The 23,291-nt window shown below is 35.1% G+C and overlaps 2 protein-coding genes across 4 annotated transcripts; one reads left to right on the forward strand and one right to left on the reverse strand.

The window, feature by feature from the left end:
- Nucleotides 1-12,612: 12,612 nt before the first annotated feature.
- Nucleotides 12,613-22,765, reverse strand: MS3_00003137 (uncharacterized protein; the record flags this gene model as incomplete). Of its 3 annotated transcripts, none has more annotated exons than XM_051210855.1 (6): nt 12,613-12,982; nt 13,684-13,810; nt 14,663-14,947; nt 16,458-16,587; nt 18,153-18,338; nt 22,665-22,765. In XM_051210855.1, 5 exons carry the CDS (start codon nt 18,283-18,285, stop codon nt 12,683-12,685), a joined length of 975 nt encoding a protein of 324 aa, XP_051070869.1. The 3 variants fall into 3 exon arrangements, with proteins under 3 accessions (XP_051070869.1, XP_012797365.2, XP_051070870.1); XM_012941911.3 differs by having other exon boundaries at nt 12,683-12,982; nt 18,153-18,231; nt 22,706-22,765; XM_051210854.1 differs by having other exon boundaries at nt 12,683-12,982; nt 18,153-18,231.
- Nucleotides 18,378-19,450, forward strand: CFDP2_15 (Craniofacial development protein 2). Its single transcript, XM_051210856.1, has one exon. It carries the CDS (start codon nt 18,813-18,815, stop codon nt 19,407-19,409), a length of 597 nt encoding a protein of 198 aa, XP_051070871.1. The 5' UTR covers nt 18,378-18,812; the 3' UTR covers nt 19,410-19,450.
- Nucleotides 22,766-23,291: the final 526 nt, after the last annotated feature.

Raw genomic sequence — 23,291 nt, forward strand, 5'->3', positions numbered from 1 at the left:
AAGGAGTTTTTCCATAATGCAAATCGATCATAAGCTAATGTCATTTTTGTAAACATTTCCACTAACAGAAAGCATCATTTTTGTAGATCAAATGTTTAATGGATTCTCATGGAGATATTCACTCAAAATAAATAAGTTGGCCAACTTTTATGTAAAGAATATTTCCATCAGGTCCAGTAATCTTGATTTATGTAAGCATATAAATGTATTACAATATATTTCTTTAAACTTCACTGTATGGTATAATAGTTTCTTCGGACACACATTTACTGCACACAAAAGACCTATGAGTACTTGTTTAGAAAATGCTTAAGTTTTTCTTATAATTTTACTATTCTGATGACAGATGATGAAGAAAATACTCATCGAAGAATAAAGCATCCGAATTGCTGCGAAAATATACATCATGGAATACTTACTTACTTACTTACGCCTGTTACTCCAAACTTTTACTAGGACATTTATATAATTTTGTGGTATCTAGTTACAAACCACGATCAAATATGACAGAAATTAATAGAAAATATTAAATTAAAATCATGGGAAAGCGTGATGGCTATAATAAACAAAAAACTCGTATTCACTGTCCAGTTCCTAAATATTTGAGAAATCATGTTAGATATAGAATGTGACATGTTTACTCCTTGCAATCACAAATTCTCCAAAAGATGGGTAGTTGCTTTATATGTGTGGTTAGTATTTATGAAAGCCACTTGTGAAAGAGTACAGGTTATAATCACTCAAGCTGAAAGTAATCAAGAAAACACAACCAACCAACTTATAATGGAATCTGTAGATTCTAAAGAATAGCGTTAATACTCAGCCACCACCACTCGAATCATGACGAAATCTATCTCTATAATAATGCTGGACTGCTTACTTCTTCGATGTTTTCAACTTTCATTCTGAGATTAATGATCAAATTAATAACTAAATGAAAATAAAATAAAATTGAAATTATCTGATTGTTTTTAAAATATCTATTTTTTATTAACTCCTAAAACATATACCCTGAAGTTGGCAAAATAAGGTGTTTTCGTATGAAAACACTTTAATGGCTTTACAGTTTTGAATCGATGTCCGCTCTTCCCAAAAACAGAAGACTATTTTATGTGGTTGTCATTTTAAACAAGCCATCTGATTATTATGAGTTTAACAGTTTTCTTTAGTTTTCAGTACTTTCTCACTTAATAAACAAAATGAATTGGAGGTAAATTGAACTTAATTCTACAATTTGTGTAGACAAAATATATACTAGATTCCTTAGACTGTTATTCACATGACCATTTAATATGAGATACGATTAATATTCCATATTATTGAAGAGTTTCAAACACGAACTAAAACAATGTTCAATTCTCAATTTAGAATCAGTTAGCTAAAGTTAGCGATGAATAGCGTGACAACGTTTTAATTGTCATAAATATAATTAAAGTCAAGTAGGAATTTTCGTATTACATATTGAATTTCATTGTGAAAAAAATACGAACAGAAACTCAACTTTCGAACAAAAAAATAACGTTTCTTCTTGAATGCAAATTTATTAAATTTTTTTATATTTTAAATCTGTTGGGAAACGTCTCTGCGATAATGCATCAAGTTTGTTTAATTTTTATTTTATTTTATTTAAATTGTTGTTATGGGATTGTTTAATATTCAAAATAATCCAACGTCAGCTTTAAGTTATCAATTTTTGAACAGCCAATGAACTGAGTAGGAAAGTCAGAATTAATTTATTTTCGGTCAAGATTAATGCAAATCTAATTATGAAATATAAGGCATTCAAAAATAATGTTTATTCCACAATCCTCCTATTGAAAAACAAAATGTTTTATAGTTTTAGAAATAACTTGACTAGTCATTTAACTTTTTTAAGAAAAAATCAATATATAAAAAACTTTTTGCAGTTTTTATCATAACACAAAACGATCTTTATAATGAAACTCTTTAAGAGTTACATGTAGTTTTTATTCCGCATAAATTAATCTGGAACTTAATGACAAAATTACGTCAATCGAGTGCACAGATTTAAAGGTTTATTTAATGTCCGAAAATAAAAATAAGAACTCCAATGGTTTTTTTAGTTACAAATTATTACAGATAATTCAACAGTGAAATCTATTAATTCTAGTAACCAAGAGAAAATAAACACAAATTAGGACAGTAACTGAAGGTTAAACTAAATCAGTCTCTACTAATAGAGTTTAAGAAGAAGCAAATTCATTAACGGCCTTCTTGTTTTATTCAGCTCATATGAACTTTTCGCCATACGTTCTTACGTATTTAAATGATGATGTGCTAAAGGTGACAAACATATCATCACTGAAATCCATTCTTGAGGAGTTCCATTATGTACAAACAACCAAAATATTTAGAAATTGAGCTTCATTTATTCTCACACGTAACAATAACAATTCGGCATTAAAATTTGCATCTTAAGGTTGTTACATTTAATTTCTGAAACATTAAATTAGCTCAAATAAAGAACTATATAATGAGTATGAATCTATTCCCTATTAATTATACGAGATATCATTTGTTGGTATCAAAAATTAAAAGTTTATTTTACTGAAGGAAAGAATGTTTTATATGCCAGTGATGTTACTGCAATAATGATAACGAAATTAACCTTTTAATTAAGCAATGATGTGAATATAGTGACTCTTCTTGATACTATTGATAAGTTGTTTCATTATCATACAACGATAAATAAAGTTCTATGAACAACTAATACCCTGTTTTCCTTGAAAATAATTTAACCATTTCAATTGAAGAAACAGCCTCTTTAAATCGAATACTTCACTTGGTTTGTAAAATTTCTGGATAAGACTTTACTAGAAAATATGAAATTTAGAAATATATGTAACTCATGTATTTCATTTCGTCAACAACTAATTGCTACAGTCATCATTAAAATGAAATCATATCACCATCAAATGTCCATGGTTGTATAGGGACGTTAGGAATAAGATACATAGTACTAGACCACAAACAACTATACTACTGAGCCAAAATCAAAATTTCTGAAATGGTATGAATAGTGACTGTATGGCTAACTAAAAAATAACTATGATAGTCCTCGTATACTTTATTCGAATTCGTGAAAACATAATCTAATAGAGCACTAGACTACTTGACGTAATGATAATAAATATTGTAACAAAGAATTTTTAATATACGGGAAAGATAAATTGAACATATTCATTATATTATCCATCGTTCAGTGAATCTACACCACTCAAATAGAGTTGAATTTTAATAGTACTGGAGACACAATTATATTACTAGTTATTCAAGTAATCAATTAGATTGGGCCTTTGTATTCATTTCCTGCATAGTTGGGTTTATTTTGAAATACTAATAATCAAATAAATAGAAACACAAACGAACCCATGTGACGTTTGAGAAATAAAACCAATAAAAATACAAAGTTTGATGACTACTCAATGCACAACACTTTTCTTCCTGATTGAGTATTGAAAAAGGATAAATGTGGGAGAATTATAAAATATATCAATTAAATATTGACATTTATGTAGACTGTCTTACTTACATGAAAGTCATATGACAAAATATTATAAGGTTTCTAGTAAACCTATATACTAGTTTGGTTATTACAATAGGATTAAATTTAGACATTGTCTCGGCCAAAATTATGCAAAATTAAACACACTTTTAAATGAACAAATCCTCTTTCTCACTCCAAATATCGAACAAATTTATGTTCCACTAAAATCCCCTATCGATTAAATCTGCTTTTAGTTCTTGAAATTATTTTTTATCTGCGTCAGTCGATACTACATATATCTTCCGATTTTATTTACGTTCAGATCACCTGAACACACTATACTAAGTGCATAATTCAAGGTATTCGATTGGTTGGATTGATCTTGTTAATGAACAGTTTGGAGATACGTGTATTTTTCAGTTACTGACCCTCAGAAATCTGTTGAAGATCAGAACCTAAAAGTGATGGAGAAACAGATAGAGATTTACCAAAAAGATATAAAGGCCTTATCCTTCCATTGTTGCAAAAGCAGTTACGAAATCTAACAATAGAGTGATTCTTCCTCACCTGGTTGTTAGCGAACATTATATTAAAATAGATGGAGCCTTATAGGTTTTGTATCGAGTTACGAACGATTCACCTCAAATAGAAAGATTACGACTCCTCTACACAGTGTACTTCATTGAGAATAAATCCAGAATATCCAACTTATAAATTTAGGTATATTTAATTTCTATTTACTATGGGCCATGATCAGATCAACCCATACAAACGTTATATATTATGAACTCTTATCCCTCACTCCCCCTATTATGTTTATCTCTCTTCTGCCCTATTCTCGTCCATTTTACGTGAATTTCTTATCATTATTATCATAATTTTCCTGATATTTCTTTTATTACAAATTATGTTCACTCAACTTCATTACTATTAGTATTGTTATTGCTATTATCTCTATTAACCTGTTATGGACTTTATACACATGATTTATTTTATTACTCTAGTCCTAACTCAGCATCTTAGAACAAATATTTCTGCCCCATTCTTAATTGAACATCTAAATTTAATAATGACACATTTTTGGCGTAATGTAACCGTAACCGATACAAAAGTTTACTATTTGAACAACAACCGTGTTTTATTTATCTATCTATCTATGCATTACTTTGGCCACTGTCATAAAATGATCATGGGTATCTAACTATTAAGCCGGGTGATGATGTTAATGAAAATAAGTGTGCGCTTAAATGTGTTTTGTTCTCAAACACTCTAGAGAGATTTTTAAACCATTAAAATATAAAGTAATCCAAAACAGGAAATCCATTTTTGCAAAATTGGTATATTTTAGAGATGAAGTAAGTCACTTAATCCATGTATTTGTTTGATTATTGTTGAACCAAACAAGTTATTACCATTTAAAAGTTCGGAATTCACTGTTGAATGCGTTGGTAAACATTTAGTTATTTTGAAATTTCCTGTATTTGCCCAAAACGTTTTTTTCAGTTATATACAAACCAGTTTCTGTTCAGTGTTTCAAACTAGCAGTCAGCGCTTCCAGTTTGCGAAGTGAAATCCCTCTGGTTTAAATAACAAATAATTCTAATATTCACCGTGTTTCCTCTATTTCGTATGATACTTTAAAGCCTAAATCACTTCAAAATTATTATAGTACTTTTATGATCGCCCAAACAAAATTATTACAATTTCTAATTTCAATCTATTCTAAAGTCCCTTACCTGTTTTATTTTGATGACAAATTGTTACTTACGTATAACAATTCACTTACTGAGTATAGTTCATGTCAATGGAATACAAGAATATCGTATATTATTACATAATAAAATATCATAAGAGAAAAGAAAAACAATTACTACATTGAGTAATCATTATATTGAATCAAAATGGAATTAATGTTGAGTAAGAATCATAATAAGTAAATCAATCGAAAATTGACTTTTCTTTCCATCATGTCAGTAACGCCACGTGTTATTATGGTGAAATATTTGTCTAACTGTCATTTAACTTAAGTCCATCTCTCGGTTCACGATTATCTCATTAAAGAGAAAATACCGACTGCCAAACAATTAACTATTAGTTTCAGAAAGCTTTATAAACTTACTGTCAACAATCTATTTACTTACCATCCCTGTTTTGAATCCAATAGTGGTAAAATTATTATCATATATCTCTTTGAATATATAAGATTTAAAATAATACTTTATAAATTTTCAACTTTTATTTTCTGTATCATCATAGAGTCAACAGGTTGTTGTAAAATGAATTGTGTTCTTCGGTCTTCCTCTTTTCCATTTCTCTTCGGGATTCCAAGTTAGCGATTACCTAGTAATACAGTCTGGTGATTTCCATAATGTACATCCTATCCACTTCCAACATCTCGTAAATTCCTCCACAGCCTGAAGCTGGTTTGTTCTCTTGCACAGAAGCTTGTGGCCGATGTTATCCGGTCAACGGACATTCAGTATCATGCGTAAACAATTGTTTACAAATGCTTGTACATCTTGATGATGATTGTAGTTGCTGTCCAGCTTCCAGCTCCGTACAGTAGGACTGTCTTGACGTTCGTATTAAAGATTATCACTTTGATATTGGTTGACAGTTGTTTTGGCAGAGGCTGGTGCTACACTAGTTGTCTTCACCTACATTTATTCGTGTGTATGGGATAGAAGAGCTAGATCATCTGCGAAGTCCAAATCATCTAGTTTCATTAGAGCTGTCCATTTTATTCTGCGCATTCCCTCAGATATCAAGGTCTTTATAATCCAGCCAACCACTAGAACAAAAAGAAAGGTGAAGAGTGAGCAGCCTTGTCTGACTCCGGTCCTCACTTCGAATGCGTCCATCAGCTGTCCTCCACGCACCACTTTGCGCTGTAGTCCATTGTATGAACTCCAGATACTTTTGACGATCTTCTAAGGGACACCATAATGTCGAAGAAGGTTTCAACAGGTTCTCCGATCCACGATGTCAAACGCCTTCTCATCGTCATGAAAGTTGATGTATAATGACGAGTTCCACTCAACTGATTGTTCAATGATGATCCATAGTGTGGTCATCTGGTATGTGCACGACCGATCCTTACGGAATCCATCCTGTTGATCTCGAAGTTGGGCATTCACTGAGTCCTTCATTCGGTTGAACAACATTCTGTTAAAAGCTTATTCTGGTACCGATAGTAGTGTGATGCCTATGTAGTTAGTTCACACATTTGCTCAGATCTCCTTTCTTTAGTGTCTCGATGAGGTATCCTTCTTTCCAGACAGTCGGTATGTGTTCTCTCAAATATTCCTGAATAGAACGCGGAGCATGTTTGCAGTCGCTTCTATGTCTGATCACAGTGCTTCAGCTGTTATGTTGTCTGGTCCACCTGCTTTCCCAAGTTCGATCTGTTTGATCGTCTTGATTTCTCCGATCGTCGGTGGAGTGGCATTTATATGAAAATCTGTAGGTACTGCTTTGGTGTCTGGTGGATTCAGTTTGGTTGATTTATTCAAGAGTTCTTCAAAGTGCTATACCCATCTGCTCTTTTGTTCTTGAATCTCAATGGTCGGAATCCCTTTGTCCTTGACTAGTCTCTCTGGTTAACTATATTTTCCTGTTAGTTTCTTCGTTGCACCACATAGCTATCCCATATTTCCCTCTCTTGCAGCTTTTTCCACTGTCGCTGCTAGGTCTTTCACTTATTTCCGCTTGTCGACCCTAATGCTCCTCTTCACTTCCTTATTTGCTTCTGTGTATTCAGTTCGTGCCTTGATTTTCTCTGTTCTTGTTCGGCTGTTGTTAATTGCTGTCTTCTTCTTCCTCTTTTTTGAATCTTGCTCAAGGCTTCGGTAGAAATCCATTCCTTATGATGATGCTTCTTGCGGCTCAGAACCTCCCAACACGTTGAAGTTAGTGCTTCTTTGATCTTTTTCCAGTTGTCGTCCATACCAGTTTCTCCTTCTTTCAGTAGATCTTGTAAGGCTTGGAACCTGTTGTTGAGAGTTATCTTGAATTCGTTGAGATTGTCAGTATGTCGAAGGAAGGCTGTATTGAACCTTTGTAATGCTGTTTCTCCAGTCGTTCATTGCTTCTTTAGCTTCGGTCCCATCTTGGCAACTACCAGGTGGTGATCTGGAGTTATCTCAGTTGCTCTCCTGGTTCTCACATCTTCCACTAACCTTATGAACTTTTTAGTGATGGAAATATGATCGATCTGATTCTCTGTAGTATGATCCAGTGAGACTCATGTGGGTTTTTGTATGCGTTTGTGACCGGAGATTGTGTCGCTTATAACCATTTTGTTGAGTGCACACAAATTTGCAAATCTGTCACCATCCCCTTTACGTTCTTCCAGTCCATGCCGTCCCATGATATGTTCATATCCGATGTTGTTCATTCCAAATTTGATACTTAGGTCTCCCATTAGAATGGTTCTGAGCACTTCTCTATGATCGGTTGCATTCTCTTGTAAAACTGACCTTTATTTCGTCGTTGCTACCATTGGTTAGTGCATAAGATTTGGTTAACATTCATTGTGATTCCCTCATTCTTTGTTTTGAAAGATCCCTTGATGACCCAGTATCCGTGAGATTCCCATCCTATAAGTGTTCCACGTGCTTCCTTAGACAGCATCAAAGCAACTCCCTGAGTATATGGAGCATTCTTCATGACCACAGTACAGCAGCATCTCTCCCAAATCCATACTTTTCTGTCCAGCTTGGGTCCAATAGGTCTCACTGATTCCGAGAACCATTAATATGCGTCTCCTCATTTCCGTAACTATTTGATTAGTCCTGCCGGTCTCCCACATTGTCCGGACATTCCATGTACCTATATTCACTGTTGCTCTGTTTATTAGAAATGGTATCTGTCTCGTGACTTTCGAAGAATATCGTCTTTCACTATGAAGCGTTATAATTCTTCTCTCAACTCCCGGGGTGGAGTTTAAATGGTTTAGTTTGTTTATTCTGGTTAGCTTTTTTAGCAAGTTTGTTTTCTACGGGATGGGGTTGATGACCCCATGCCGAACCCTCCTCCTTTGCCCGGGCTTGGGACTGGCAGTAACCCTAGAAGAGCTACAGGCGGAATTCTAACTTGCATAATGTAGCCCGAAAGTAACTCATGAACTGTTAAAACATTTTGGAATTGCCAGCACCTCAAAGGTAGTTCAGATGAACACTATATTAAGCATACCTACATAAAATCTTATTTCTAATATACAGTTCTTATAAATAATTGAAATTTCATCTATCCCTGCTTCTAAAGACACTGTAACCAACCTAGAATCATGTCCCATTTCGGTCTACTCGAAACAGAGCTAATACTTTGGCTGTTCAGTCGGTGAAATTAAGTATCTAATACTTACTGATCAGTTAAGCAAAATATGATGTAAATAAAGTAATAAGTTATCAGCATTTAGGCATTATTAATCAGATTCTTCAGTTTTACAACGATACTCAGATTGTTGCTGATTTAAATTTAATCCTTACAACAACTTAAATCTTTACTGCTATGTCTATCAATGAGATTAATATTTAAGAATCAGTTCTTTTTGCCAAAATTTCTCTAATTTTAAATTTGTTTATTAGAAACAATGTTTTGTTAAATTTTTGTAAATAGTTTTAATGTTCAGTGAATTAGTCTTTCTCAATCATACAACCAAAAGCTTTTTAAAAGAAATTGATCATACCACGTCAAGCAGAAAAGGAGATAAGGAAAATTTACATAAAAACTGAATTAAACCTTTGTTTAGAACATTTTGTTTTCTTTGTTCACAAGTAACACCATTTAGTGTAGAACTAATTTAAAAATAAAAGTAATAAGTTTATCTATGTGTAGAAAATAACAGCATGAAAAAATTCAGCGTTTAAGTCATCATGATTTTAAATGATGAAACCACTGTACGCTAACTGACATAGTAAAATAAATTTTGTCGACGATAACAAATGTATATGTATCTAATACTAAACTTATTAACTATAGTCCTTTTACTCATCGTAAAACTAATTTTGGACAGATATTGTTAGATATTTCAGAAAACAAGATTGAAAGTTTATTATGAACACATTAATGAAGTACCGTGTTAATAGAAAACTTACTAATCATGTTAATCAACTAAAAACAGCTGAAATGATTTCCCTTCAGGTTTTTTCTTTATGAAAACTGATCACATGGAATTGCACATTTATTGATGCATTGTTCGGTATTGAAATAGAACTATAAATTATATCACGATTTTCCGGGAATCAAAGAAAGTTATCCTAAACTGCAACACATAAGATCTATTCTCTTGTTCGAAGTGCTTAATTAGATAAAGCATTACCTCTAAGTGTGAATAAAGTCATTTGATTGTTTAATGATAAACGTGAGATTTTAACTAACCAGAATACTAAGCTGAACAAGAAAAAACTCCGAATTTTGTAGACGCATTAGTTGATTGTTTCACAAAAAGTGTACAGACAGAGTATTGAAATGATGGATATTTTTAGCTCAAGAGGACGATTTTCAGGGTATTTCGTTCTCTAAGTTGCATGATTTATTCGCGAGGCTATCATTTTCTTTCGAGATAACATCAACATATTTGATTTTGACCCACTAATTACGTAAAAATTAAAAGATAGTGACCATCTAAACTCATGGACGAAACACAACAGTAATTATGAATAAAAGACGAGATAATTATATAGCTGTTGAATATTTCTCCACGTGAAAGTATTAAGTCAAGAAAGTATCAAACAGTGAATAGTAAAGTGAAATCAGGGATAAACCTACTTTTAAGAGTGAAATCATTCAACCGAATCTGTGTAGTTTACACTACAATCATGGCTCCAAAAAAATACATAAACCTGAAATCACACTAAGATCCAGAGTAGATTTTACAAACACAACTACATATTCATGATTCGAATACCTTGGTTATATTTTTTAGGCATTTTTAGAAACACATGAGCACATTATTTAAAAATTCTTATGGTTTCAAATCTACGGTATCTAAAGTAACTACTACCAATTGCCTCCTACCACACAGCCCATGATGTTCTATCAATATACACACGTATTTTCGGTAAATACAGTATCTATGTCTTGTCAAGCAGATGTCCATCAACTATCACTTTAACCGGAAATTTCTGTGCCTAAATTCAACAATTTACAGACTCAGAAGGGAACTATGGTAGCAGACAGGCGAAGTATCGATGAGATATTTCATGTTCTCTATCGCCCCAAATTTATTCACCTGACATAAAACCTCTCACTCTCGTCAGTGCTATTGGAGCGCATGTTTGACTTAGATGTTTAAATAATACATTTGTAAGCTCAAAATTTTTCCTAAAAACATTGCAGAACCTTCTCGCGACAAAACATATCCTCTAATAATAACTTTATATACTAGCTGTTGATATTATGAGTTTTCAACTAAGTCATGCTTCCCCTATGTTTAGCACAACAAGTTGATTGTCACTACCTCAATGATTTTTATTTGGTGGTCTGTAATCTTAATGACCTTAGACAAAGTGTACTCAATGACCACGAGTACACTTGAAACTAAAGGATAATTTTTGTGAAAAGCATTGTTTGATGACTAAAGTACTGGGCTTTTAACGACTAGGCAACATTTTGGAACCTAATTTACCTACTTCAGTTTTGTCTGTCACAAGGTATCACCAGTACTCATACAAACAACGTGGTTCAAGACCGAGTGTATAAACCTGCACCTGCAAAATAAGTTACATAAACGATACATGAAACTGAAATAAAGCATATGAAATCCTAAATGTATCACACTAGATTTTTCTTCCTTTCTGCATATATCCCTAACATGCTAATAATAGTGTCATACAGTGCTTCCCTATTAAAATAATTTATAGACGTTAACGTGATCAGATCCGAATTTTGATATATTCAGTACCAGGGATGGTAGGCTGTTTAGTCTGAAATAATTTAGTTATTTATTTTACTCTTCAAGTAAAAGACTTAAGAAAAATATCACAGAACCACCACTGGCTTTGATTCTAAACTATTATACATCACTTGCAACCACTCGACGACAATTTCTTGGACCCTAATAAGTCACAATGCACTGACAGGAACCAACTCAACCTGCTTCTTCTACGCCTCCGAACTGTCAACTTACCTAGTGTTTGTTGTAGTCGACCTGAATGTCAGCAGAGATATATGATAATTGCCGATATAAAATTGAATGGTGTCTAATTCACTAATGTCAGTTATTTAGTATGATATCAACACACTCAAGTACCCATTTGCTCTCCCTAATTACTTACATGATGATGACACTTAAACACCAGTATTAAATGAACAGAAGAAACTAGACACATCCAACAAATATTCTTGGCTCAGAATCCATCCTTCAAATGTTCCCAACCACAACTGGTTGGATCCTGGCTGAGGTTGCGAAAACACTATAGTTGGTCCACCTTTGCGTATAAGGCTTTCCAAACAGATTGACGGTGTGGTACCCAAATACCTAGACATATGAATCTGACCACTCTCAAAAGATATACCACTAAATGTAAGAGCATCAACACGCTCCTACCAGTTTTGTAAAACATTTTACATTTTAGTAAAAGCTAAAAGGTAATTGACAAAGTGCAAATACTGATAAGCAGCACATCAAAAGTCCAAACTGTATCCCATTCGGGATCACTGAATGACGGAAGTGAATAGCAACTTTAGATAACGTTTGGTCTATGGATATCAAGTTTAAACAAAGATCAAGAGCTCAGTTTTACTGTTCTTAAATAAAGTTTATCAATAATTAGTTCTGTGTGATTACTTATCATAACAGAAAAGCCACTCACCTCTGCATGATATCGATGAAATAAGTCTAACAGGCATAGTTATACTATTTGATCAGTTTGTCTTTGGCGTCAAAGAATGATAAATGTAATATTTCAAGGAGAGAAAACAAGTAGGAAAATATCCGCCCAAAAGACAACCATGACCTTACTTCACACAAATCTTATTTCCAAAAGCGCTCTTTTGAAGCTTTCTCCCCAAAAAGTAAATAAAATTGGGAGGTATTCAATGAATAAGAATCAGGAAACTGATTTGAAGTAAACGACTTCAGTCAAGAACAAACCTCAATGTAGTTGAAAAAATATTATTTTATTCATTAAACTTCAAGCTAAAGTTAATAAACGCATAAGTGTTCCCGTACTACACCAACTTTCGCTTTTTCGGTACTGGTTTAGAAACTTGATGTCCATGGTTAGTAGCCAAAGAAAACGGAACTGAATTACTGGAGGCACTCTCATTTTTGTATTTTTTTCTTTTGCTTTTATTTGCTTCAAGGTTTGAATTCTTAACAGGACCACTCGGTGATTCAGTTAGAGATTTATTCCCCCGACTTTGTTGCTGATTTAAATGGGAACTACTTTTTCTGCTTTTCAGCTTCGGCTTTTCGTTTGACAGAACCTTTGGATCAGTAATTGTTGCAACGATTGGTGCACGAACTAACTAAGACATGAAAAAATGAGGTACACAAGGTAAAGTGTACGAAACGTCGACTATAACAGATGAAACATTTAGATTGAGTCAATTAAAAGTCACAGAGCTAATTACGAGCACAAAGTGTAAAAGCAATACACACTTATACGAGCTGAAATGGCTTATCTATAAGTTCGTACATAAAATAATACGAAATTCATAACATACGTGATCCATACTTAACTCAAAAACACCACGACCGTTACTTCTTTGATTCCCTTTTATCTGAATACTTACAATTGAACATATTAATCACAAAGACATTTCGAGTTGAAAAAATGTCATCAAGGTTGTAGTGAACTTTTTACAACTTTGAAAATTATCTAGTACGTTATGAAGCTACTACTATAATTCTACAAAGTAAAATCACTACTTTTGTCAGACTACTGATCGACCTAAAAAGGAAACTTCTACACTACACGCTACCTATCATAAACTACTACATACAGCTTTAAAATGTTAGCAATTTGAGTAATTCGAACTTTATGGCTGTGGTGGTAGTACTTTAGTAGTATGTCGAACAACTAGATATATAAAACTCAACGTCATTCACTCACTGGTCTGACTTAAAACTTTTCGGCATTTGCATGTAATGATGTCTTGATTAATCACCAAGTAGAAAATAAAACTAACCACCAATAGAAGAATTATTGTGAAAAATGTTTACTTACAAGTGAAGATTTACGACTCCTTAGGTCAAAGTTTAAGTTAATTGGCGTATCATGGAGGATAACTCCATGTCGTGTATTGAATGCTTCAAGAGCGTCTTTTTGATTGGTAAATATAACACGACAATGCCTTTCGAAAAAAAATGACAAAAACGAGCTATTATGAAATTGCTGTTGTAGATGTATAAATAATAGTCGACTGACTTCAAATGAAAAACTGCATCACTAATGGGATGAATGGATCGCTAATCACAATATAAGGAAGCGAATGTATGTCTGGCTACTGAGTTCGACTTACCTTCATCTTATCTTGCAAGTCATATTGTGACAAAGCTCGGTTATGGAAACAATAAAATAAAAATTCCACACTTCACTTTAGATCGTTTTCAAGTTAACTAAAGATATATCGGACATTTGAAACATTTCAAAAAAATGAGTAAGCAATTTCTCTTTGGATAAAAGTAGACTCGATCAATCTTCAGCTTTTAAACCTTAGTTCTAAAGTAAAACTAGGTCATAATTAGAATTTTTGGGACCAGTCAGAGAGAACGTTTGATTTAACATTGAATGGTTTTGTTTAGTATACTGTGTAGAAGTGTAGAAGTAAAACAGTTTCCCGTTTTCATCAAGTTACGGATTATGAGTGAGTATTGTTTTTCCCCATATTGGTATTTTCATAACTTTAATGTAAGGTGATTTCTTAGAATTATAGCAATTTTAAACCTGTAAACCAGAATCTGAAATTTTTCCAAGTAAGGTTCGAAACGACAAGTCACAGCCGAAGTATGTTGCTTGCTTTGGAGCATAAAGTATGCACATCTACAAAAACTAGAGAACGTTAATTCGGTATAAACAAGAGCTGCTAAATTTATTCAAACGGCTACTAATTTTTGTCATTAGATGAACACTGTAATGCTATGAATAACACCAAATGAATATTTTATGTACTAAATAATAACACTTTCAAATAATGGTTACTAACCACAAAGCACCTTCATGTACAATGAAGTCAAAAGACTCAGCATTAGGAAATAGGTCCCGAATTTCCTGTTCAGTTGATCGACGATTGATACCTGCTACATACAGTTTATTCAAATTAAATTCATTCAATTCATATGACTGTGGTGGCCTCCAACTATTAGACAGAGATTTACAGCGCTCAGAACATAACTCAACAGTAATAGGAATATCTCCAAAGAATTTGTCACCCAATGACTTAAGACTAGACAATGCTGCTTCAGGTGAATTATACTCCATAAGCGCTAATCTACCAAATCAAGAAGTCAATGATTAGATTACAGTATTGGCTAAAAGAATTTACACAACTTTGTACGACATTAATTCATTAGATTTAGCCTCCAGGATAAAAATCTTTGAGGATTGTTGGTGACTTTACAGAAAGATTAATCGAAAACTACTGCATAAGGACTGAAATACAGCTGGCGATCCATCAATAAAGCCTATTTACACTCTTAAAACCAAAACCATACGTATCAGAGAATGACCAATTACCATTAAGACTGACCCACTAAAAAAGTAAAAAGTATGGTTGAAGGTGACTAATTGATGGGTGAAATATCTCCTGACATCAGAGAGAACTAGCAGAACTACACTAAAACTTTAAGTAAGCTCTAATTAACTTCTTAAAACCGACAGCAAACAGTTAATATGCGATTGCCGATTTGAAGATGCAATAAAAAGTTAGCATATCAGTATGCCATCACAAATTTACAACTTAGATGGCTAAGACTAGTCGAAATAAAGTGTGCACCCATTTAGAGTTTTATTCCGGAACAAATCTATTCTAAACGCATGCATGTCAGAACATTACCCAGTAGACTCTTAAGAGGAAGATGCAAAACAATCAACAACTGAATACAAGAACATCTAATCAAATCAGGGCACTTCCTAACAATGTTGCAGGTGGATTCATCTTTACTTTTTTAGAATCTGGATCCCGAAATCGCCTGAGCCATTTTTTTCTTTTCTTATATCTAATTTTTTCCACTACTACTGATGGTGTTACTACTCCTACTAGTCTGGTATTGGTCATAACAACTTTACCTCACTGTGCTAACGTGGTGTAGCAACTTAGAGCAATGCAGTTGCTTATCAGTCTCTACGTTGTGCATGATTGACTGGAATTGACCCACCAGAATTGTATGTCAAAATAATCTGCAAAGTCAGATAAGTGAGATCAAAAGAGGCATGAGGAAAAAACGTGCACACTACAAACAAGCAGTTTAAGCCCGAACTCTGAGTGCTAAAGCATCACGTGAAATATCTTATTCTTATGTGCCGTTAGCACTCTTCAGTGTTTTTCTTTGTTTTTAGTAAGTGATCAGTCGTTATCATTCTTTTCTAGATTTTCGGAATTATTGTCCATTTGTTATTATTCCTGTAAAACGGTCAACTCAACTCTTATATTGCTGGTCTATAAACTATTTCCACCTCACGATTTTTCTTTAACCTCTACACCATTACACAACCTCCTTGTGATGTATGAAATCCCCAGGTAATTTGTGGTGGGATCCTTTTCTTATCTTTCAAAAGACTAATATATTTGTTAAGTCACTAAAAATACGATTATACAGCTTCAGTTAATACCGTCGAAAAATTTTCTTTGCTGAATCATTGCGAATTCTTTTCCAACGACACCGGGTTAATTCGGTTAATTAATAAAACTACCACGAGATAAAGTATGTGAAAAAAATCAAAAGAAACATAACGATATAGAAATGTAGTATAATATGCGATACTCTAAAGAGAAGAATTACCTATGTTTTAAGTGACGAGACGGATTTAGCAACCGACCATTTGCTGAACTACGACACAATGCTTTTAGCTGAGAAAGACTTGTATTTCGTGGTAATTTACGTAAATATAATGTGCGTGAATTCATTTCATCTATCGAAGCAAAACAGGATGAATGAAGTTTTCAACCAAACAGACAGAAACCAAAAACTACCTATCAAAGATAAGAACTTCATAGATTCTAGATATCCTTTCAGATGACTAAAATCAATTATGAATAACCAACCAAGGAGTAAACTAAAGGCACAATAAAGAGTAAGAAGTGTAAGATCATACTTAGGGTACAACCATCTATATCTCGTTTGACGACCTACTCGTTTAGTTAAAGTGGCTGTAATGAGTGGCCGGACTGATAAATTGAATAGATTACATAAAACAAAATCCCTACCCATTTACTTATTTATGAATGAGAGATTCAATCAAATAAGTTCAAGTTACTTTTCAGTTAGTCAAGAGTAATGAGGATCAAAATCACAGACTAACTAGTGGACTTTCGCTTTTGTAATCGTAACATATAATACATACAGAAAACAAAAATATACAATTATAGACCAATAGTATGGATAAATGTGAAAAATCAAAGTATAATAAAAGTAACCAGCAGAATAGAAACAATCGTGAACCAAACTATTATGTATTATGTACTTTCGAGATCCGATTTCAAGTCATATTTTTTATACAACTGTACGTATTATTAATGGAATTTTGTATACAGTCGGAACAGCACAAGTCTTCTTTCGAAACTGTACTCATAAACAATTAACTTAAACTAAATAAGTCAGCGATCACAAGCAGACATTGATGTGAATGACAGTCACTTGATGAACAGCCACTGATGAAATCTATATTTTCTAAGTAGAACTCCAAATGTTCAGAAATCACTACATGCGTCCCAGAGTTGCTGATTGGTAATTTGAACACTCAGCTTTTAACCAAGGTTTGAACCATGTTCAAAGTGATATTTCTAGAATTAGTAAAAGTAGCTTAAAGTAATAAACGAACCCAATGGAAATAAACAACTTTCACGAACATTAATTTCAACCTATTATCGATCGACATATAAGCACTTAACTGAAACTAAGAAAACGGTGACCTTGGTCTTTCACCTGTCACCAGTAGATACATAAGACCAATGAATACGGAAACTTTACTATATTGAAAGTTTTCCTTGTCAGTGGAATGCGGAATACTGCACCTTAGAAGTCACATTTCTAGAGATGATTAATGTCATTCATTTTTACCCATTGTGTAGAAAATGAAGCCTAAATAAGTAATCCACTACGCGATCTTACAAGTTAACACCATAATAGTAGTGAAACCATAGAGGGTTAGGTCAACTTATTTTCTAAACCATTTTGTTCTCGAAGCGGTCAAAGGTGCCAAAACCAAATGTTTATTCAGAAAATTTAGATATACTAAAAAATATCAACAAAGCCTGTAGTAATACCTCTAAACCCAATTACTATCCTCGTAGAGGAATGAGCGGGTCGTCTATCATCGTACATGCTATTTTACTGTTCGAAAAGACATTCGCTTTTTGTCTTCATATCTTTGAGCTTGATTATGAGGTGAAATATATTTAAATATATACTAAATAAAAGGAATGAGACATGAAAAAAACAACTATTTCATTAGGAGATAACTCTAGAATAACTTACTTATTCGGCTCCTGATTTCAGTCAGAAGTGTTTCTTTATTTTGTTCCATTGTGGAGATTACTAAAAGGTTGGCGTCAACCTGTTGGAAAACGAAAACCCTATGTGTACAATGTCTGAACATATTTTTACCCATGTTAGTTTAATCACCATATGAAAAGAAACCCAAATGACTCAACTGGTGAAATCCTAGTTAAATGTATAGTAACAGTGCGAACAGTTTGATAATTTTTTGATACAGAATAAATAAGAAATACTACTCTTACACATGAATCCCAAGAAAGATAAACAGCACCATCAGTCGTTTGATCAAAATACAAATTCAGACCTACAACCCTATGATTTTTCTTGAATTGTATTTTATGTAACATGAAACTATTTTCTGAACAGATTACTTCAAGGTAACTAACTATCTCACTAAACAAATTTAAAATAACCACTCAGAAGACTTTTCGTAAGAACTAGTTGACTGTCAATGAGAGAAAGCCATCAATGACTGGATTATATATTCTTCTAGTTCTAGAATTAGGTAGTTACTAGATATGCAGCCAACTCCGCCTGTAGCTCTTCTAGGGTTACTATCGGTCTCAAGCCCGGGTAAAGGAGGAGGGTTGGGCATGGGGTTAGCGACCCCACACCGTAGAAAACTAACTCGCTAAAAGAATGCTAACCAGAAAAAATAATTCAAACCATTTGAACTCTGCCCTGGGAGTTAGGTTTCCATTTAGAAGAACTATGACGCCTCATGGTGAAAGCCGAGTTCCTTCGGAAGCCACAAGGCCGATGCCCCTTCTAACAACCAGAGCAACAACTTTTACAGATACATGGAACGTTCGAACAATGTGGGAGACCGGGAAGACCAGTCAAATAGCAACGGGAATGAGGAGATACAACTTGGCAGTACTGGAAATCAGCGAAACCTATTGGACCCAAACTGGACAACAAAGGTTAAATACGAGAGAGATGCTGCTATACTCCGGTCACGAAGAGGAAAATGCTCCACACACTCAGGGAGTTGCTCTGATGCTGTCCAAAGTAGCACGAAATGCACTTGTAGGATGGGAATCTCACGGATCCAGAATCATCAAAGCATCATTCAAAACAAAGAATGAGGGGATCACAATGAATATTATCCAATGTTATGCACCCACTAATGATAGCAACGACGACAATAAAGATCAATTCTATGAGAGGCTGCAATCAATCACAGAGAAGTGCCCAAGAAAGGACCTCACTATTCTGATAGATCTAAACGCCTAAGTCGGAATAGACAACACCGGATATGAAGATATCATGGGACGACATGGACTGAGAGAGAGAAACGAAAATGGGGAAAGATTTGCAAATCTGTGTGCATTCAACAAATTGGTCATAGGGGGCACAATATTTCCACACAAATATATACACAAAGCTACATGGATCTCACCGGACTGCACCACAGAGAACCAGATAAACCATATTTGCACCAATAAAAAGTTCCGAAGGACAATGGAAGATGTGAGAACCAGGAGAAGAGCTGACATAGCTTCAGATCACCACCTAGTTGTAGCCAATTTAAAACTGAGTCTGAAGAAGAACTGGACAACTGGACAAACAGCACTACAAAGGTTCAATACAGCCTTCTTTCGAGATACTAAAAAATTCAACGACTTCATGATAGCTCTCAACAACAGGTTCCCAGCCTTACAAGATCTACTGGAGGAAAAAGAAACTACTGTGGACGGCAACTGGAAAAGTATCAAAGAAGCATTAACTTTAACGTGTCAAGAGGTTCTGGGCCTCAAGAAGCATTATCATAAGGAATGGATCTCTATAGAAACACTGGACAGGATCAAAGAAAAGGAGAACAAGAAGACAGAAATTAACAACAGCCGAACAAGAACAGAGAAAATCAAAGCACAAGCTGAATACATTGAAGCCAACAAGCAAGTGAACAAGAGCATTAATGCTGACAAACAGAAATACGTGGAAGAACTCGCAACGACGGCGGAGAAAGCTGCAAAAGAAGGAAATATGAAACAATTATATGATACAACGAAGAAACTAGCAGGGAAATACAGTAAACCAGAGAGACCGGTCACGGACAAAGAAGGAAGGCCAATCACTGAAATTCAAGAACAGAGGAACAGATGGGTAGAGTACTTCCAGGAACTCTTGAATAGGGCGGCTCCAATGAATCCACCGAACATCGAAGCAGCACACAGATCTTCCTATAGATGTCAATCCACCAATGACGGAAGAAATCAGAATGGCCGTCAGACAAATGAAGAGCGTGAAAGCAGCAGGACCCGACAATACATCAGCTGAAGCACTGAAGTCAGAGATCGAAGTAACTATAAACATGCTTCACTTTCTATTCAAGAAGATTTGGGAGGAAGAGCAAGTGCCTATAGACTGGGAAGAAGGACACCTCATCAAGATTTCAAAGAAAGGAGACCTGAGCAGATGTGAAAACTACAGAGGCATTACACTACTGTTAGCACCAGGGAAAGTCTTTAATAGTGTTGATGAACCGGATGAAAGACGCAGTAGACGCCCAACTTCGAGATCAACAAGCTGGATTCCGTAAGGATCGGTCGTGCACAGACCAAATTGAGACACTACGGATCATCATCGAACAATCAGTTGAGTGGAACTCGTCACTGTACATCAAGTTCATTGATTATGAAAAGGCATTTGACAGTGTAGATAAGAGAACGTTATGGAAACTTCTTCGACACTGCGGAGTTCCTGAGAAGATTGTCAATATTATCCGGAACTCATACGACGGACTACAGTGCAAAGTAGTGCATGGAGGACAGATGCATTCCAAGTAAGGACCGGAGTCAGACAAGGCTGTTTACTCTCTCCCTTCCTCTTTCTTCTGGTGGTCGACTGGATTATGAAGACCTCGACATCTGAAGGGAAACACGGAATACAATGGACAGCTCAGAATCAATTAGACGATTTGGACTTCGCAGATGACCTAGCCCTCCTATCACGTACACACGAACAGATGTAGATGAAGACAGCCAATGTAGCAGCAGTCTCTGCATCAGTACGCCTCAGTATACACAAAGGGAAAACCAAGGTCCTCAAATTCAAAGCGGAGAACAGCAATCCAATCACTCTTGATGGCGAAACTCTGGAAGATGTAGAATCCTTCACATACCTGGGAAGCATCATCGATGAACAAGGAGGTTCAGATGCAGACGTAAAGTCGAGGATTGGCAAAGCAAGGGTCGCATTCCAACAATTGAAGAACATATGGAACTCAAAACAACTTTCAACCAATATCAAAGTGAGAATCTTCAATACGAACGTCGAGGCAGTTCTACTGTATGGAGCTGAAACTTGGAGAACTACAACAACCACAATCAGGAAAGTACAAGTATTTATAAATAGCTGTCTACCCAAGATACTCAACATCCATTGGCCGGATACCATCAGCAACAGCCTTCTGTGGGAGAGAACAAACCAGCTTCCAGCTGAAGAGGAAATTAGGAAAAGACGATGGAAATGGATAGGATATACATTACGCAAATCATCAAACTGCATCACGAGGCAAGCCCTAACTTGGAATCCTGAAGGGAAGCGGAAAAGAGGAAGGTCAAAGAACGCATTACGTCGGGAAATAGAAGCAGACATGAAAAGGATGAATTACAACTGGAAGGAGCTGAAAAGGATTGCCCAGGACAGAGTTGGATGGAGAACGCTGGTGCGAGGCTTATGCTCCTTCACGAGGAGTAAGAGGCGTAAGTAAGTAGACATGCAGCCAATTTAAACAAAATAATGGGTCAAGACTTAAAAATCCCAAAATTGTACTCAAAACTCTAAGATTACATTACTTCATCCACTAATATTCCAGCTATACATAAGCCCAAAAATCTACCTTATAATCTTTCTCGACTGCACCAGAAGCAACTTCTGCTTCGTGAAAGGATTTCCGATAGGATTGTGTAGAAACTACTGTTCCTAAACCCTTATTTAGCCCTAGTCAGTAAATGGATATTCTCAAGGCCGCATTATAAAGTGGCCTACACGAGCTCCCAATTTTGGGGAAAATTTGACCCATTTTGGTGAAGCCGCTATAGCAAAATTCGAGGAAATAGCACTAAAACCCCAAAATTTCCCCAGTATTTCCCCGAAATTCCCCTTTAACCTTGGTGAAGGTCGTTTGACTTTAGGAGTTTCCCCAAAATACTCCAAAATCTCACCCAAACTTGGGAGTTCGGGTATAACGTAGCTGAAAGGTCGTCCATAATTTATAGTCTCACCCGAAATTTAGGACTTAGCCAAAATACCTCAGAATTTTGTCTTTACTTCGTCATGAAAATGGACATTCGTGAGAATATTCATTAACGCATAATATCCATACAGAAAGCTGGGAGAGAACAAGAGAAAAAGTGAGCAGACGACTCATCAAGCACATGCACACTCATTTTTACCAAAGAAGGAGATCAATGGCAACTATAGATGACGCAATCGTGAGGTCAAGATAATATAATAATTATAAATAGAAGCTGATAAAATAACCTTCCAAACACGTCACAGATGCAGCCTCAAACACGCCGCACCTTGCCAACGACCTTGGAGAGCAGATCCATGGTCAGGACAACACGACCATCCCAAACCATATTATCACGCGACGAGCTAGTACATAAGGACTGACCTCATTCAGATAATGAACTGATGAACGGTTTCAAGTGTCCAGTTGTTGTGTCAGATAAGGGTAAACAAAAGACAGTCCAGACTGCCAAGAGACTGGAAGGAAACAATAATCAGTCCGGTTTATAAGGCGGGGAGCAGAGACTTAGTTAGTAACGATCGAACCATTAGTCTAATCAATGCAGTTGTCGCACCAATGGAAAAGGTTGTTCGGGGAACAACACAATTTACGGAAAGGCCTACCATGCTTACCAAATCTCCTCATTGAAAGATATGATTGGGTTGGGGCAAAAGATAGAAGTATTCACGTAGATGTCAGTTTCACAGACCTAAGCAAAGCCTTTGACAAGGCCCCTCATTCGGGTCTTATATCAAATTTGGAAAGGTTTGGAATCCATTGTCAAACCATAGAGTGGATAAGTGACTTTCTCAACGATAGTAGACAGAGGGAAAGGGCAGATAGCGTGAGGACCTGTAAAATGTGGAGTTCCCCAA

The sequence above is a fragment of the Schistosoma haematobium genome, chromosome ZW, assembly GCF_000699445.3.
Source record: "Schistosoma haematobium chromosome ZW, whole genome shotgun sequence".
In the NCBI taxonomy this organism is placed as follows: Eukaryota; Metazoa; Platyhelminthes; class Trematoda; order Strigeidida; family Schistosomatidae; genus Schistosoma; species Schistosoma haematobium.